Raw genomic sequence first — 18,377 nt, forward strand, 5'->3', positions numbered from 1 at the left:
TCGTGTGTAGAGAATACTGTTGTTAAGATAAAGTTCGTATACACAGCTTGAAATAGTTGTCCCGTGTCCAAAATGTTGTAACACAAATAAACTGTTTCATCTATCACATAGGTTTTTCGCGTGTACCGTAATTTCGTTGACTCAGTTGGTTAGCGTTCACGTTGTCTGAGGCAATTGTAGATGGGCGTCTTGGGTTCGAATCCAGTCACAGTCGGTGATGGTGTTGTCGTCTGTATAAACGCATAAATGTTTTTGGCTACCTGAATGACAAGCTTACATTTTAATTTTAATTTACTTGTTTACTTATTGATAATTAATAATGCAAATTAATAGGTATTGAAATAAATACATGTACCTTTCAGTTAGCATTTAGAAAATAACATTTTAAACAGAAGATTTGTAATGGACATATATTTGCATGACATTCACAATTTCCTTTGTCGTTATGACAGGCCTTGTCGCTTGGACAGTTCCGTTTTGAAGAATTCCGTGGTTAGCTGGTTGTCCGGAATTTGGTCTTCTTTGACACGAATACTAGTATTGGTGCATTTCTGTTGGTCTAGCTGCTCTGTACGTTCTATTTCTGTCACATCTTGATTAAAAAACGTTCTTTTTCACAAGACTGTGCTCCACTCAATTATAATTGGTCCAGTTATACTAGGCTGTTCCTGGCTGTAGAATCATGTATATTGTGTTGTAGTCGCTTCACTGTAGATGTTCGTTGTACTCGCCTGGCTGTAGGTCGATGTAGAGTTTGGTGTACTCATACATTAGGTAATAAAGTATTGAAATATGTTGTGGCCATCAACAATATAAACTCTGCCACCTACCTTCGAGTATTCGCTTGGCTGTAGAATAAAATAGGTTTTGCTGTATTGTCTGTGCTTGGCCGAATGTTTTTTGCCAGATTCGCTTGATTGTGAGAGTGCTGAATATTACCATCGGATCTCCACCAATTAACACAGAGTAGTTTTTCCCTCTGTTTCTTATTGTCCGACGAATGTAAATGAAGGAACAAACGTCACAAGTTGGTGAGGTAGTTTCCATTTTCACTTCCCAACATGAAACATGATTAACAAGTTAACAACACGGTGCAGTCTGATTAAAATTAGTTCTAACAGCATTGCGTAGACTCCCATGTCCAGGTGACATTCATCTATAAATAACAATTTAAATATCGACCGTGACCGTGACACTAGTTTTAGCATGCCTATGTCCACTAGGGTTCAGGCATGTCTCCCCCTGGTCCTACCTCTGGCAAGGCCAGTGGTTTGACCAATTATACTTCACCTTTTATAGCGTTATTCGGGAGCATGCAAATTCTAAAAATATCGGGCGAGACTATTTATGCAATAGGCGAACTTGTTGGTCTATTTCAACATTGAGAAAACAGGGTGGGGGAGGGGGAGTGCAGTAATAAACTCTGGATTGTATACTAGTATAAACAGATTTTATGGCTATACCATCACGGTTTTTGTTTTCGTCTCGAAACGAATTTTATATAAAATTTTATATTGCCATTAGTTTCCGGCATACTTCGTAATTAACCCGAATCATTTCGTATACCCTCAGCATAATCTCGAATGTTTTCAAATTCTTTTCAAATCACTGGCATGATTTTGCAAATAAGGTTTTGATAGGTCGAATCAACTGCTGTTAGATCCACATGTAATAGTGGAGCTAATTTTAATTAGATTGAACACGGTGATACAGATAATATTAATATGACTAAGCTCTTAGGTGAACGATAGAGTTTCTTATGGTCTATTTTATAGGATCCGGCTCAAATGGTTACGTCTTGATGTGCGTCAGTAGTGTTACTAAGACCTCGTTTGTGAATTGTGTCATCAGTCGGCACATATCCATTATTTTGTCATATTAAATTGTAATCTGCAAAATGCTGCAGATTCTGACATAATAATAAATAGGTACGATTGTTGGCAGAGTGGGTATTAGCTGGTAGGCAACAATTAAAAATCTGCAGTGTTCTTGATTGATGCAATTTAGTTTCACACTAATTGGTCTGATTGCTAGCTACTAAGTAACTGAAGTCTAAGTTATTGCATCAGTGGCAGGTGGCACCATAACAATTCATTGAATCGTATATGCACAGCTAAAATATAAATTACTTTTGAATATAGTTGCAAATGTTCCAGTATGACAATGTGAATGGCTGGTACAGTCGATTCATACGGTTCGAATGGTTGTGGCAGGAAAACCACGACATTAAGTTTCATTATGGTGGACTGGCAGTACAAATATAAATAATGTCCTTGTACATAAGTTCCCTGCTATTCATAACGTGTGTCAAATGGCATAGCAATATCTATTCACCTATTCACAATACGAGAATGTACCGAAATTAATGCCAGATGCCAGCTTGAATGTATTCAAACTATGTTACTCCTTTATCCAATTAAGGTTCACGTACGCTGTCCTGGGCACACACCTCAGCTATCTGGGTTGCCTGTCCAGGACAGTGGGTTAGTTGTTAGTGGTTAATAAGAAAGAAGAGGGTGTAGTGGTCTTACACCTACCCATTGAGTAGTTAAAACTCGCTCTGGGTGGGAGCCGGTACCGGGCTGCGAACCTAGTATCTACCAGTCTTCTGTCCGACGGCCTAACCACGACACCACCGAGGCCGGTCACCGTGCATCAAGCGGGCGCTGTACCACTGGGCTATGTCCCGCCCCGTTTAACCTATATTGTCGAAGTTTATTATTATTTATTTCTTCGTTTTTTTAGTGTGTTTGATCCATATTTGTGTTTTGTATATTAATAATAGTAGCTCGGCTTCTTATTGTGTTCTACTGTAAACAACTAATATATAGGATAAATTAACCTTTCTGAAAGATGAAAAGGGGAAACAACTGTTCAGGGTAGGAACTGCACTATTGCCCCACATCCCCGCTAGCAATGGCGCTGCTTGCTCAATACAAAGAAGGGGTCGTAGGACACATGGATGCAACCAGCTGGAAGACATTGGCAACCTTTGCAGCTATAGAACTGAAATGTTAATGAGTTGGATATGTTCTAAGTATCAGCAAGACGCCATCTTTAGCCATTGATCTCACGAAACTATAACATTTTCGAACAAGTTCTGAGAATGTGAAAATAAGATTGGTACACCCACTGATGTCAGTCGTTGGGCTGGTAGTTAAAGGTGCATCTTTATTATTGCAAGCCAGCTTTCTTTCTTAATCACGGTTATAGGGATATTCGGCAAATGATTACATTGTTGTGAAAGGCGCACATATTCAACTAAAGCGTCACAGAATATATTTTAGTCACCAAAATATGTTTGTACATGACATAATTTGTGTTTATGTTACATCAAGAACGTGGAACAATCCTCCCTCACTCTAACCCCTCTGTGCCGTTGCTGTCTGTCTGTCTGTCGGTCTGTATGTCTGCCTGTCTCTCTCTCTGTCTTTTTCCCTCCTCTCTCTTTTTCAATCTCTCTCTCTCTCTCTCTCTCTCTCTCTCTCTCTCTCTCTCTCTCTCTCTCTCTCTCTCTCTCTCTCTCTCTCTCTCTCTCTCTCTCTCTCTCTCTCTCTCTGTGTGTGTGTGTGTGTGTACACAATGTAAACACTGATTATAATTTTTCCTATGATCATGTCGTTTCTCCAAAGCTTCAAAAGCATTGTTACAATGAAGACTAAAAAACACCATTGTTGTTCATTAACACTTAAAAGAAATATAATAGGCTAGTATTTTTACCTTGTCATTGTCAGTCTTTTTTATATAAAAAAAAGAAAGAAACATGACCTTTTTATCATAATATTACTGTTGCTTCAAAGTTAAAAAAATTTATTTTGTAATGAGCAATTGTCTAATTACGATCTTTCGCGTGTTACTTTCAAATAACATTATCTTTTTCTTCGTAATTCTCTTCTTTTTGAAAAAGGAAAATAACATTAATAACAGTGCGGAATATAGTCCCACTGCTGGTTGTCATTTGTGTACGTTTTGCCACAGACGTCGTAAACAAGAAACAAAATATGTCAAAAAAAGTAAATCATTATCTCTCATAATGACATATTTATATTTTTTAAAAAGCTATTTAAAAACCAACACAATTTCATAAAACGTAAGTTTGGTGTGCTCTACTTTTAAACAGAACAGATAGCAAATCATTGGTTTAGGTCTGTCATCGGCCATCTTTTTCTTTCGCCTACAGTGTTGTTTAGTAAAAGTTATTTTTGTATAACGGCACCACTAGAACACATTGGTTAATTAATCATCCACTATTGGATGTCAAACTTTTTCAGAGGACACCAGGGCTCGTGCTTATAAAACTTTTAGAGTCAAGACTTGTGACGGTACATGCTCTTAATTTGTTTTCGCCTGTGGCGATTTTAATTGTGTTAGAGGGCCGTGTGCAGTTTAATTGCACTTAGCCAGCTGGGCAACTTGTTACGTAATAATTCTGCGCGACGGTCCTCGATCGGTACGCCTAATACACACCCAGCCAGGTGCGGAGGCCATGTGGCTAGTAGTTACGTAATATCTCCGGTAGTGCTGTTTATGGCCAGGAGATTGCTCGCGGTTGGCGACAGCCAGACTGACGATCAGAGAGAAATATACCGACTCTAGTAGAGGTAGAATATGAGATGATACGTGAGGTACCGCCTTGTACCCCCAGGCGAATTCTGATTTTTATAATAAATAGCTAGTTTTTAGAGATATCGAGGAGAACGGAAAAGGAAGCTTCCCGGGAACGTTAGTCCGTTTCGACTTTGGTAAATATCATTTCTGCTCTGTGTATAACCTTGATGTGATTCATGTGACTTTTAATATTTTAATACTGTATTATACCAATATTCTTTAGACAGTGTCTTCGGTCATCTGACGAAGTAAATCGTAGACTTTTTGTTCTAACATTATACGAGTATTTGGTAATATAAAGCTTAGCCAGTCATCCTAGACGACCTAGGTAAACTGTAGGTTATTGTCTTTATTGTGATAGGTACCAGTATTAATTCTGTGTTACAAGGTTACTGAATGAGTAGTTAGGGTTAATTAAAAATTAACCCGTTAGGAATAGAGCTGTAATTCCTTTATTAATTAAGTTCCCCTGGAAGCGTTCCTAAATTATCACACGTTACTGAACGAGTAGTAAGGGTTAATTAAAAATTAACCAGTTAGGAATGGTGTTGTAATTCCTTTATTAATTAACTTCTCCTGGAAGCGTTTCTCAATTATCACACGTGTGGGTGTGGTGTAACGGTGAAGTGTCAGCGTAGTGTCAGCGAAGTGTCAGCGTAGGATAATACAGATTCCAAAGTGTATTGTGTTTTGTTGTGTTTCTAGTGAGCTAAACGTGCTATAATAATATATACTTTATATAAGATCGTATCTCTGATCATACCTAGACGAGCCATACTAGGGTTTAACCGCCTGTTACAGAGAGATCTAATAGATATACAGTTAGGAGAGATATTTTGATAATCGTGTTTTATTCAGTTACGGGAATTATAGAATCCCCGTGACAAGACTCAATCTTTATTGACGTCACACACGTACAATTTGTGTGGCGTTGTCATGACATTAGTGTCTCAGACTCTATTAGAGTCTCGAGTCTAGACTCTAAAAGTTTTATAATCACCAGGCCAGCTACATTATGCTAGTAGCAGCAAAGGGATCTTGTATATGCACTTTTCCAGAGACAAGATAGCATATACCACGGCTTTTGACATACCAGTTGTGGAGCACTGGTTTGTAGATAAATAAACCGATAGGTTCACTGAGAGGATCCGATTAAACACTAAATCCTGATGCTACGGTGTTACAAAAATATATGTACGGTTCATTGCCTAATTCATTAATCGCTTGAGGTGCTTGCGTCGCAGAATCGAACCACCTCGGTGTTTTTCTGGTTCCAACACCAGTGCACCACAACTGGTCAAATACCGTGTTATATGCTTTCCTGTCTGTTGGAAAGTGCATATAAAAGATCCCTTGCCGCATTAGGAAAATGTAGCGGGTTTCCTCTGATGACTACGCGTCAGAATTACCAATGTTTGACATCCAATAGCCGTTGATTGATAAATCAATGTTCTCTAATGGAGTCGTTAAACAAAACAAACCTTAATTCATTGAACTCTCGCCAGTTTGCGATCTCGCAGGGTAATGCAAAAAGGCTTTCAAACAAGATGCCGTGTAGCTTAAGAGGGTCTAATAGGGCTTAAGAGAGCCTAAGAGAGCTTCGTGAATTAGACGCCTGATCCCTTCAAACGAACTAATCAAACCTCGTCTACGCTGGGCCAGCCGTATTTCGTAAAACGTTTGCAAACTATTGTGACTGATATTCGCAGTGGTAAATTCGATTTATTGTGTAGCGTAACAAGCAGTTTGGAAAGCATTAGCGAAAAACCGTTATATCTGAACTTGCCCCATGGGATTTGTGTAGATACTGTGCAGTATCAAATGGTGTGTGATAGTATATGGCAGAAAGGAAAGGAACATTTGGTTAACGAAACACTGGCGCATCTAAGCTATTTAGGCCTATATATCAGTACATAACCACCCACACATTCATCCAACATTCAACCATACAAACTTTTCTTCTCTGGAAACAAGTAAGGAAGTACAAAAAAGTGGCATTTTACGACAAGTGACTGCTTAAATTCGCAGACCCTAGTTTCACCCCTTAAAAATAAACACTAAATTTAATCTACAAACCTGTAACACATTTGGATAAAGTTACAACAGAGTGAAACAAGAGTATGTAACGTTGAAACAGAGAAATATCCTTTAAAGAAAAACAGACTAGAAATTGACTTCATAACCGTTACTTTTTAGACGCACGTGCGTTTTTAAAAATGTTCTAAGTGCATTTTGTGGTATTAGAAACACCAGGATGACCAGAAACATTTCGAATGTACGGGAATCGATAATCTAAACAACAAAACAGTAAAGTCTGATTTCCATTATAAAAAACCCAGCTCTAATAGTGAAAAATATGCGTTTAAAAACTAGGCCATCGGACTAGAGGCTGGTAGGTATAGGGTTCGCAACCCGTTACCGGCTCCAACCCAGAGCGAGTTCTTAAAGGAAGGGACAATCAAGGCATTTGACCTGATATGCATATTCAACGATATATAATGCAAATTATTGCTTAATATCAACAAGTATAATCGTATAGTTAATTAATAAAACGGTTAAATGTGACGGCTATTATATATAACGGGCGCAGCCATTTTGTATCATCCCAGTGAATATGCCCTCTGGCGAGCTGGTGGTTACGTAATACCTAACGTGTCATGTCAGTAATTAGTCTTCGAACTGAAGAAACAAAACATACCTGATTTTTGCGGATGCATCGCAATAGTTTGTAATAATAGTCATCCCAGTAAGCCAGCAACAATTATATATTATTAACACAAAATAAACCACCATTGTCAAAGTGTTGAAATATGGTTTGTACATAAATTAACCCACCGACTGAAATAATAATCGGAGTGTTTTCTTAGTTAATTGGTATTTTCTTTCCGTGGCCTGTACCTGTGATTCCTGATTGGCAGGTATCTATTTAGACGGTCCCAGACACTGTGTCTAGACACACTAAACATATGTGCCTCTTTTATTAAGATCACAGGGTATTGTAATCGATCAGCCGTCCTTCTTTATTACTGTAAGTAATTCTGTAAAACCCTTGATTAAGTAGACTTTCCCATCTAAAATCATAAAACTGACCAATTACGTAGTCCCAAAGAAAAGAAAATTTATCACTTGGGTATCGTGAGTGGTCGTTTTTGCTCGAACGTAGCATACCAATAGGCCTAATAATATGCATTTTTTTCTTTGGATTTTTAAAAAAACTCCATTTCGTTCTGTTGATGCAAATTGAAATATATTTAATGAAATAGTTAATTGAAGTATTCAGGTATAACGTTCGCTCGATGCGCGGTCGGTGTGTGGTCGACCCCCCTCGGTGGGCCCATTGGGCTATTTCTCGTTCCATGTATCACTACTGGTATATCAAAAACCGTGGTATGTACTACCCTGTCTGTGGGATGGTGCATATAACAGATCCCTTGCTGCTAATCGGAAAGAGTAGCCTATGAAATGGCGACAGCGGGTTTCCTCTCTCAGTATATTCTATGTCTGACGCCATATAACCGTAAATAAAACATGTTGAGTGCGTCGTTAAATAAAACATGTTGAGTGCGTCGTTAAATAAAACATTTCTTTCTTTCTTTCTTTAATACCGGTAGCTGTTTCTTTTGTAAAATCCCAATATTGTTAAAAGCCAATAAGAGACAAAAGTCCAAGCTCTGTGCACTGTTAACCATCTAAACAATGAGTGTTGAAAGTAAGTGGACACATTTTCGTTCGGATATATTCGTAAAGGGACATAATATGCAGTAGAGCCACCTTTTATGAACAAACAATGTATATTATATTTCTCTAATGGTGTATACAATCATGAAATGTATTTCTGCTTAACCTAGATGGGTGGTTCTGTTTCAAGTAAGCGTTGCATTAACATCTCAAAATACATTTTCTTTATTACGGTGTTGTATTAGTGTTTTGTTTTGAAATGTTTCGGATGACTGAATCTCGACACGTGTCATTAAACAAACACAACTAAACAACGTTAAACAATAAGAATTAGTATAAAAAAACCAACGGAATATTATATAATCCTTCAAAATTGACGACGTTTGTGTGCGAGCACGTGTGCGTGCATGTGCGTGTGCGTGTGCGTTTGCGTGCGTTCATGTATACAGGTGTGTAGGAGTGTATTATTATTATTATTATTATTAATTACGGTAATTTAAAAAACCCAAATTGGAAGTGTGTGTGTGTGTGGGGGGGGGGGGGGGGGCACTTAAACTATCAGTTTGATGACTGGCCGGTATTCGTACCCCATTACCAAGACCAGCCCAGAGTGACTGCACATATTGGAGTGCGCTAGTATTATAAACTGTCCATTTTCAAATTCCAGACGACCAAAATATCGTTAGGTATTGTGTTTAAAACACACGCAATTTCTTAAATCTAATGGCTGAAACCTTTGGTTTGATTATTTTGGAGTTGAATAATAACATTAAACTTATAATATGTTTCCGACTAGTACTGCGGCTGCAAGAAGAAAAACGACATATCTATCCAAAACAAAGAGCGACAGGAGTATCGGGTTTCTTATTTGAAGTGTTTGTGCTTGTCATCTAAGCTTAATGCTATGAGTAAACTCAAAAAGTATCAAACTAGAGGTATGTGGCGAGAGATTTAGAGAAAAAAAAGTGTGTATTTTTCTACTTTCAGTACTAGGCGACAGTTTTTGGTTGTCGAAAATTGACAGTCTGTTGCAAATGGTACATTCTCACTTATTATAAAAATACTACGGTTAGATGACCTAACCAAATGGCTGTTCATAGAGAATAATACATGAGTGGCCGTTAGATACCAATTATCTCACAACGAGTTGTTTTAAAATGCATCTAACAAGCATAAGCGAGTTTGATACGTTTTTAAACAACGAGTTGTGAGATAAATGGTATCTAACGGACACGAATGTATTATTCTACTTCTTACATATCCTCAAAAAGCATGTTTTAAGCAAATTTGACATTTTTTCGACTAAAAGTTCTTTACAGCCGTTGCACTTGTAGCTAACTTACGCGTCACAGACCCATGATTGTCAGGTTAACTATACGTCACAGTGTAATCGATTTCCATCGATTTTCATTGGATGTATGGCAGTACCAATACACACATATATTTATAAACAACCATGTGTTATCAAAAATAACGCTTGTGCGAACACCAACGAATGTGTAAGAAAATCGTATTTAACGGGTGTTTTTTTTCAAAATCATAGTTTGTGGATAATAAATATATAATTTTGTGTTTCATTTTTTACGTTAACTCATCAAAGAAATCCCTTTAGGAACATTTGTATCCTTCGGTCACATTTGCCCCCCCCCCCCCCCCCCCCATTTCAAATTTGATTTTCTGGATTCGCCAGTGTTGTCGTGTCTGTGGGAAAGTACATGTAAAAGATCCCTTGCTGCTAGTGAAAAAAATCTAGAGGGTTTCTTTTAAGACTTTGTGACAAAATGGCAAAATGTTTGACAATATGTTCCAGTGGTATCGCTAAACAAAACAAACTTTAACTTTTAAGAATACAGACATCGTAGCTACGAAGCATGGCACGATAGATAATAATCAACATATTACAAGTATCATAACATTATCTGCTGTTTTACATTGGACATAATATTACACGTGTTAACCTGATACCTGTATTGTATTCTTTATGAACGATTTAATTTAGTACAAGCGAGGAACAGAAGACCTGGATGAAATATATAGGGTCAAATAACTACTGTATATAGAGAATAATACATAAGTGGCCGTTAGATATCATTTATCTCACAACGAGTTGTTTTAAAATGTATCTAACGAGTGAAAGCGAGTTTGATACATTTTTAAACAACGAGTTGTAAGATAAATGGTATCTAACGAATACGAATGTATTATTCTATTTGTTATATATCCTCAAAAATCAGGTTTTAAGATAATTTTAACTATGTGTTATCAAAAATAACGCATGGTGTTCTCACCGACGGGTGTGTAGGAAAATACATTACTCAACAAAACAGATACAAATAACATACATAAGACCCAGTCACCTAGTTGAGAAGATAATATGTTCTTTTCAATTGAGTTCGACAACGGCCATGTTTAAAAGGAATGATATACGCATATGAAATGCATCACACTATGTGTTAATTCGATACACGTGTAATATGTTTAGGTGAAAATCGACTTTCACACCGACTCGGGTCAACAATGGCTACACCACATGTAAGTGTTTATTACTGCTGTGTGGTCGGTCACAGGTCATGTTTAATTTTAAATAGGTTTCTATCAAAAACACATTTCATACAAATTATTGTTAAGTTTGACTTAAGAGAAATGAAAGCTACTGTTTTATAATTATGCAAAACGTATGCTGCTTGGAAATATACGAACCATTCGGAATGATTACTAGTAATATGCTATAAGTATTTCATTTATACTCCCAGAGGTAGAACATACAGACACAATTAAATGTTTTATTTACGTCTCAAATGTGTACAAACCGAACACAGAGTTCAACAACAATAATAAAATAATACAAATTGCAATATGTGCTTGTCAGAAGTAGCTTGTGTGGCGGCAACGGTTTTTCTAAATGTCACCTCACCCACCCTTCTCTCTCTTTGTCTGTCTGTCTGTCTGTCTGTCTGTCTCTCTGTCTGTCTCTCTCTCTCTCTCTCTCTCTCTCTCTCTCTCTCTCTCTCTCTCTCTCTCTCTCTCTCTCTCTCTCTCTCTCTCTCTCTCTCTCTCTCTCTCTCGTAACAAGACGTAATATTCCTTTCCTTTCCGAACACATTTCAATCATATTCTATTTTTAATGTGGAGTTACTTCTTGTGACGATTATAAACTCAAAACCATCTTCTCGCGATCATCCATACAGGTGTGAAAAGGAAGGAAGGAAGGAAATGTTTTATTTACCGACGCACTCAACACAGTTTATTTACGGTTATATGGCGTCAGACATATGGTTAAGGATCACGAAGATATTTAGGGAGGAAACCTGTTGTCGCCACTTCATGGGCTACTCTTTTCGATTAGCAGCAAGGGATCTTTTATATGCACCATCCCATAGACAGGATAGCACATATCACGGCTGTTGGTGTACAAAAATCACTACTAACAAATAATTAGATTTTTATAAACTAGGACCTTAAAATAGAAGAATTAAAAAAAGACGATGAGAGTTACCGACATTTAGCGCGTGACGTCACATTTATAATTAGATAATATTATCGCATACGTTTCCCCGCCCTTAAGTCTTTGACCGTGAAGCCCTCAATGCTGTATCGATGGATATGCGACATACTTTTTTCCAGTTTACCTTCTGTTTTACGATATTCCTGACGACACCACCGTTAACTCACATTGCAAGTTCGCTACTAGGCGGGACGTAGTTTATTGGTAAAGCGCTCGCTTGATGCGCGGTCGGTTTGGGATCGATCCCCGTCGTTGGACCCATTGGTCTATTTCTCGTTCCAGCCAGTACACCACGACTGATATATCATAGACCGTGGTATGTGCCATCCTGTCTATGGGATGGTGCATATAAAAGATCCCTTGCTGCTAATCGAAAAGAGTAGCCCATGAAGTGCGACAGCATGTTTCGTCCCTCAATATCTGTTTGGTCTTTAACCATATGTCTGACGCTATATAACCGTAAATAAAATGTGTTGAGTGCATCATTAAATAAAACATTTCCTTCCTTCCTATATGACAGTGTAAAAAATAACCATATATCTGACATCCAATAGACGATGATTTATAAATCAGTGTGCTCTAGTGGTGTCGTTAAAAAAAAACGTTCGGTACTAACTATAAAAATGCCCCTTTTATGCATCAGTTCCAACGTCGCCTCTCCGGCAAGCTGAGGGATCTGGGTGTATGTGAAACAGACTAGTTTATTTAATTAACATTGCCTTATGGGTAATTACCTCAGTGTGAGTCGGGGTATTATCACATCGCAACAGCTAGCGTAGACGTGGTTTAACGTATTAGCTGTTTCGCCACCGCCGCAGACAACGGTCAATAGTTTTAATTTGGGAAATTCACCATGTATTCTTTAGATGCCAATAGTGGTCTTATTGCTGAGACTGTACGCTGACGTTCCTTGTCGTCAGCTGTTCTGTATGTCTGACAACATAATTCCCATTTGTCAGAAGGTTTTCATTACGATTGCTACCTGTAGACGTTTTTGTTCTAAATACTAGTATATAGTACATATTAACCAATGTTACACAAAATAAGGAAAGTACTTTGTTGCATGTTTTTTATTGCGTTAAACTCATTTTGATATCAAATTGCATCACCTTGATTATTTGCCAGATTATTAGGCACAGAACAGTTACTGTGTCCATCAACGTACGAGACAGGACGAGACAGGGGGGAAGCAGGGGGCAACTGCCCCCCTAGTGCTGGAACAAAACCTAATTTTTTTGCAAAAATTATAGAAATTCGGGCAAAATGTGCTAACCTGAGATCTTTTTACTGTGTATTTCCATCATTATACCCTCAACATTAGTTGTAATCCATGTAAAAATGATTTGTTTACAACCCTATATAGTTGTTTGGTAGTTATAGTAATATAAATAAATGTTGTTATCCAGATTCGGGAATTTTGGTTTAATTCGGTCAAAAGCCAGCCTGCCTCCCCCGCTACACAAATGACAGTCCGTCCGCCTATGACTGTGTCGTTAGCCTATCGTGTTGTATGTTACCTGAACAATTATTAATATATCCAAACCGATGTTACACAAATCTGACTGACAAAAGCGTATTTCGTTATCAAAATCGTATCTCTGTTCAAGGCAGAGTCGAAAGGGAAAATAATAAAACTGCTATACAAAATAAAAAAAAAAAAAAATAAAAGTACTCTATATTGTCACATATTTTTATTACGTTAAACTCATTTTGGTATCAAATTGCAACACCTTGTTTATTTGCCAAGCTATAGGGAATAGGACGGTGTCGTTAGTCTAGTTTCTTTCTATTAACTGTAGAATTATTAGTACATCCCAATTAACGTTAAATAAAATAAGAAAAGTACTATCTTGTTACATGGGTTTTGGAGGGATGGGGGGGGGGGGAGGGGGCGTTTTTTGTATTATTGCGTTAAACTCATTTTGGTATCAAATTACACCACGTTGTTTATTTGCCAAGCTATTCGGAATAGGGCAATGCCGTTAGCCTAGTTGCCTTCTGTTACCTATATATTTATTAGTACATCTTAACCAATGTTACACAATATAAAAAAGTAATCTGTTGCAGATAGACAAACAGATATTTTATTAAAAGTCTCACCCACAATATTACATAAATACATAAACATTTTTAATAAAATAATAAAGAGGCCACTATTTATGGAATTGCGAGAGACTAAAACGGAAAAAACTATTAAAATAAATACACATTATATAGGGCCCTGTGAATCTCAATTTTCCAGTCGAATCGAATTTCGAATCTCGAATACCATGGAGAATAATCAAGTGTATCTAATGTAGTTCACGGAGGAATATTCAGCTCAGTGAAGGAAATTAGAAATACATAAATAAATATCCACTGCATTGGGTCTACGTACGGTGATTAATATGATTAGACAAGATTGAAGTTTAAATAACAAAGAGCCTTAAATAGAAAACCAGTACTAATGTGTACATAGGTTGAAAATTTGAACTATAACTAGATAATATCATTTATTGGCTTTTAATTAGATCACAAAATAGTTCAAGTAAACATGTGAAAATTAATACTTATAACTCATCATGTGATTTTTTTGTCCTGCTTTGTCTTCTACATTGTTAATTGTTTATTAATGTTAACGGTTGGCCATATAGTTTGTCCCTCTTTTTCCAATCGAAGCTTCGTGACGATTTCGAATCGAATCGAATATACGAAGCTTCGCAGGGGCCTAATATTATAACAAAATACACAGTACACATAAAAGTGTTGAAATACTTACATATATATGACATGAATGAACCATATAAAAACCATTTACGTCTTTTAAAAATATAATGACAGGTTTTGGCGCATAAAACAGACACACGTGAATCGCTAAAAAGACATAAAATTTGTCTTCTTCCGACATTTGATAAAAATCATTAATTAAAAAACTAACTTCTAAAAACAGCGGATATCTAAGATCATCGTAAAGAGGATACTTCATTAAAACGTGAAATTCACCTTCAATTAAAAGGCTATTACACACAGAGCATGTTCGTTCCTCTAATGGGAGACGTTCATATCTGCCAGTTTCTATCCTTAAAGATGCAACGCCACATCTAAATTTGGAAATAGTTTCTATGCATTCCTGGCAAAAGAGTTGACACATCAAATTCAGTCAAATATTCACATTTAAAATGTTTGTATATTCTAAGTTTATCAGTCTGCCCACTTATCTGCATGTTGCATGTTTTTATTGCGTTAAACTAATTTGCATCCCTCTGTTTATTTGCCAAGCTATTGGGAATATGACAGTGTCATTAGCATATATACTGTCTGTTACCTGTAGAATTATTACTACATATCAACTAATGTTAAACAAAATAAGAAAAGTATTATGTTGTTACATGTTTCTTAGCTATAGCTATCTATCTGCTATCTTTTTACCTGTAGAACTATTTGTACATCCCAACCAATGTTATACAGAATAAGAAAATTTAATGTACTTTGCTGCTTGTTTTTATTGCGTTAAACACACGTTAAACACATCAAGCTACATCACCTTGTTTATTTGTCAAGCTATTGGGAATAGGACAATGTCGTTGTCCTATTACGTTGTATTTTACCCGTAGAGCTATTAGTACATCTTAACCAGTGTTATATACAATAAGAAAAGTGCTATGTTGTCACGTGTTTTTATTACGTTCCGACATCAAATTGCATCACCTTGTTTATTCCTCAGACTATCAGGCATAGGACAGTGTTGTTAGCCTATGTTCAGAAGGGCACCACCTTCCACCAGGAGAATCCATATTCGTTAGTTGTGAATTTACATCGCGGGAAAGTTGAGCCTTTACACGAACAGTTCGATTTTCAATTTCCCGGCGTATTCGTTTTTGAGATGGAGGGGTTACATCAAAATTAATCTGGCCGGTTTTGGTTTTATAGGCTTTTTGACTCTTTATAACCTCGATGAATCGAGTTTTATGTTAGAGTGACGGTGAATAGTGATGTTATATATGCTGTGGACTCCTGGAGGTTGTGATTGGTCCTGGGTCCTACAATCTCGTAGTGGTTCTGCTACAGTCTTCGAGTGCTATTGTTTGAAAATACGCCAATAACAGTCCCCGGGGCGGGACGTAGCCCCGTCAGGGGCCCATTCAGCTATTTCTCGTTCCAGTCAGTGCACCACGACTAGTATATCAAAGGCCGTGGTATGTGCTATTATGTATGTGAGATGGTGCATATAAAAGATCCCTTGCTACTAATGGAAAACTGTAGCGGGTTTCCTCTCTGATGATTACGTGTAAAAATTTCCAAATGTTTGACATCCAATAGCCGATGACTAATTAATCAATGTGCTCTAGTTGTGTCGTTAAATAAAACAAACTTTAACTAATAACTGTCCAATAACTATTATCCTAATAGACGGGGGTATAAATGAGCAAAATTGTCAAAGAAAAACCGAAATGAAAAATGTAAACAAAGCGCAATTATATATTAATTTGGCTTTCATGTCTGTCTGCCTGTATGTCTGTCTGTCTGCCTGTATGTATGTATGTCTGTCTCAGAGGCATTGATATATTCTGTCATGTCTGTTCATATAAACGATCCCTTACTGCTAATCGGCACCAGCTGCTCAGGTCTGAGTTCAGCCGAGTAAAAAACACGTCAGCTAGACTGGTTTGTGCGCTTCACGGTAAACCAAGTGGCCACGTCGGTAACCCATCAAATAGTTCGCGAGCGTCAGCGAAATGTCAGCTGGCTGAACTTGACTTAAGGATGCTCCATGTTGTTATAACATGCGCCCTAGCCTGAGTTTTTCACTTGTGGGTGTAGAGTGGGGGACAGATTGTTACCGGTTGCTCGCAACAACACCCATGTATTGAAGGCATCACCCCCGTGTTCAACAATAGCGAGCGACGCTGACGTTCACTAACTATTTGACTTGCCCTGATTTGGCCATTGGTTTATAGTGAAGCGCATAAACCAATTTAGCGAACGTTTTTCAGTTCGGTTTGGTTGATCTCTGTCCCGACCTACGTCCAGCCAGCCATTTTGTTTGCTAAACGTTTGCAAAATATTTTGATTGGTTCCAAAAGAAATCATTCGTTAGCGTTAGCGTTAGCGTTAGCGACAAACGGTTGGCTGAATTTGTTCCATGGATTCTTCGGTCACTATACATCTAAACGTACTATGCAGTTTAAGACACATATGATTACACGTTATTTAAATAAATATATTTTTTTAAATTTTTCATCTCTTTATTTCAGGTATATAGTGATAGTTCATCCCATAATGGCGCGGTCCTGGTGCACGCTGGGTAACACGAAGAAGATTTTACCACTGGTGTGGGTTTTAGCTGTGGCTCTTTCATCTCCTACATTCCACGTCATGGTGAGTGTTTGGTATTTAACACACAACACAATACAACACACGAATGCAGTTGCAGTCAAATTAAAATGATTTGTTTTTCCAACTGTCACGTAGCTAAAATATGTAGGTCTAATTAATTTTGGAGACACATTAAAGGGACATTCCTGAGTTTGTTGCAGTTTTTAAGATGTTATCGACTAACGGAGACTTTTTAACAATTGTAATTACATATCAAATATATTTTTCTGCATAAAATATTAGTGGTTGTATGTTAAACGTATTTCTGATCGTTCTAAAATTTGTACCAGATTAAATTTCATCTTATTTCCTAAAATATAGTTTTTTCGTACGTACGAAATTATTTGAAGACAAAATCCAGTTTGGGCTTCTTACAAATATTAAGACGACCAGAAACACATTGAATATACAGACACTGATACTCTAAACAAGAAAATATATTCAATATGCTTGTTTAATCGTAGAAATATTTTATTAGTCGGAAACATCTTAAATGCAGTAAACTCAGGAATTTCCCTTTGAAAACAAGTTGGTGTTTACAAGCGTTTTGAATATTTAAAATTTATTACAAAACTTACGGCCCTCGAAAACACATTTGAATCAGAAGGCTGACTCCAGCTCCACCTGATAAAAAAAATAGTATTAAATCTGTGAAGCCCTATTCCCCACTTTCGTCGCATTCTACACATTTTGGAATAGTGATGACTTTTTCTTAAACAGAACATGAAAACCTAGTCCAAAGAGAGTACATAATTATATTGGATAATAAAAAAAGTAAAGAAAATGATTTGATAAAAATAAAGTCTCTGTGCATAACATCAAAATGTTTTGTACGTTTTGTCAATATAATATTAACATAATCAGGAGATAGTTGAATATAAAACGAAGAGCGAAGCTTTTAAAATCTTAACGACAAAACTGTTATCCGTGATCAAGACCGTATCTCTGTACAATGATGAGTCGAATGGGTACTTGACAAAATAGTGGTCGAGTCCGTGAATCTCTATCTAGTGCCTCGTCTATAGGAGGACAGCCACTCTGGAGAGATCCTTTATTACTGGACAACGCACCTTGTTGACCGCCACAAAGAGGACTGCCACTCCCACACCTATAGGAGGACAGCCACTCCGGAGAGATCCTTTATTACCGGACAGCGCACTTTGTTGACCACCACAAAGAGGATTGCCACTCCCACACTATTTGAGGACAGCCACTCCGGAGAGATCCTTTA

The 18,377-nt window shown here is 37.3% G+C and overlaps 1 protein-coding gene across 1 annotated transcript in view; it reads left to right on the forward strand.

Moving 5' to 3' along the window:
- Positions 1–18,377, forward strand: part of LOC121374437 (galanin receptor type 1-like) — a 79,916-nt gene that overhangs the window by 39,784 nt on the left and 21,755 nt on the right. The window contains exon 2 of the mRNA XM_041501539.1: positions 17,026–17,149. Within this exon, the coding sequence (XP_041357473.1) occupies positions 17,026–17,149 (124 nt within the window). The remainder of the gene's footprint in view (positions 1–17,025; positions 17,150–18,377) is intronic.

Source organism: Gigantopelta aegis, chromosome 6, assembly GCF_016097555.1.
Source record: "Gigantopelta aegis isolate Gae_Host chromosome 6, Gae_host_genome, whole genome shotgun sequence".
NCBI lineage: Eukaryota > Metazoa > Mollusca > Gastropoda > Neomphalida > Peltospiridae > Gigantopelta > Gigantopelta aegis.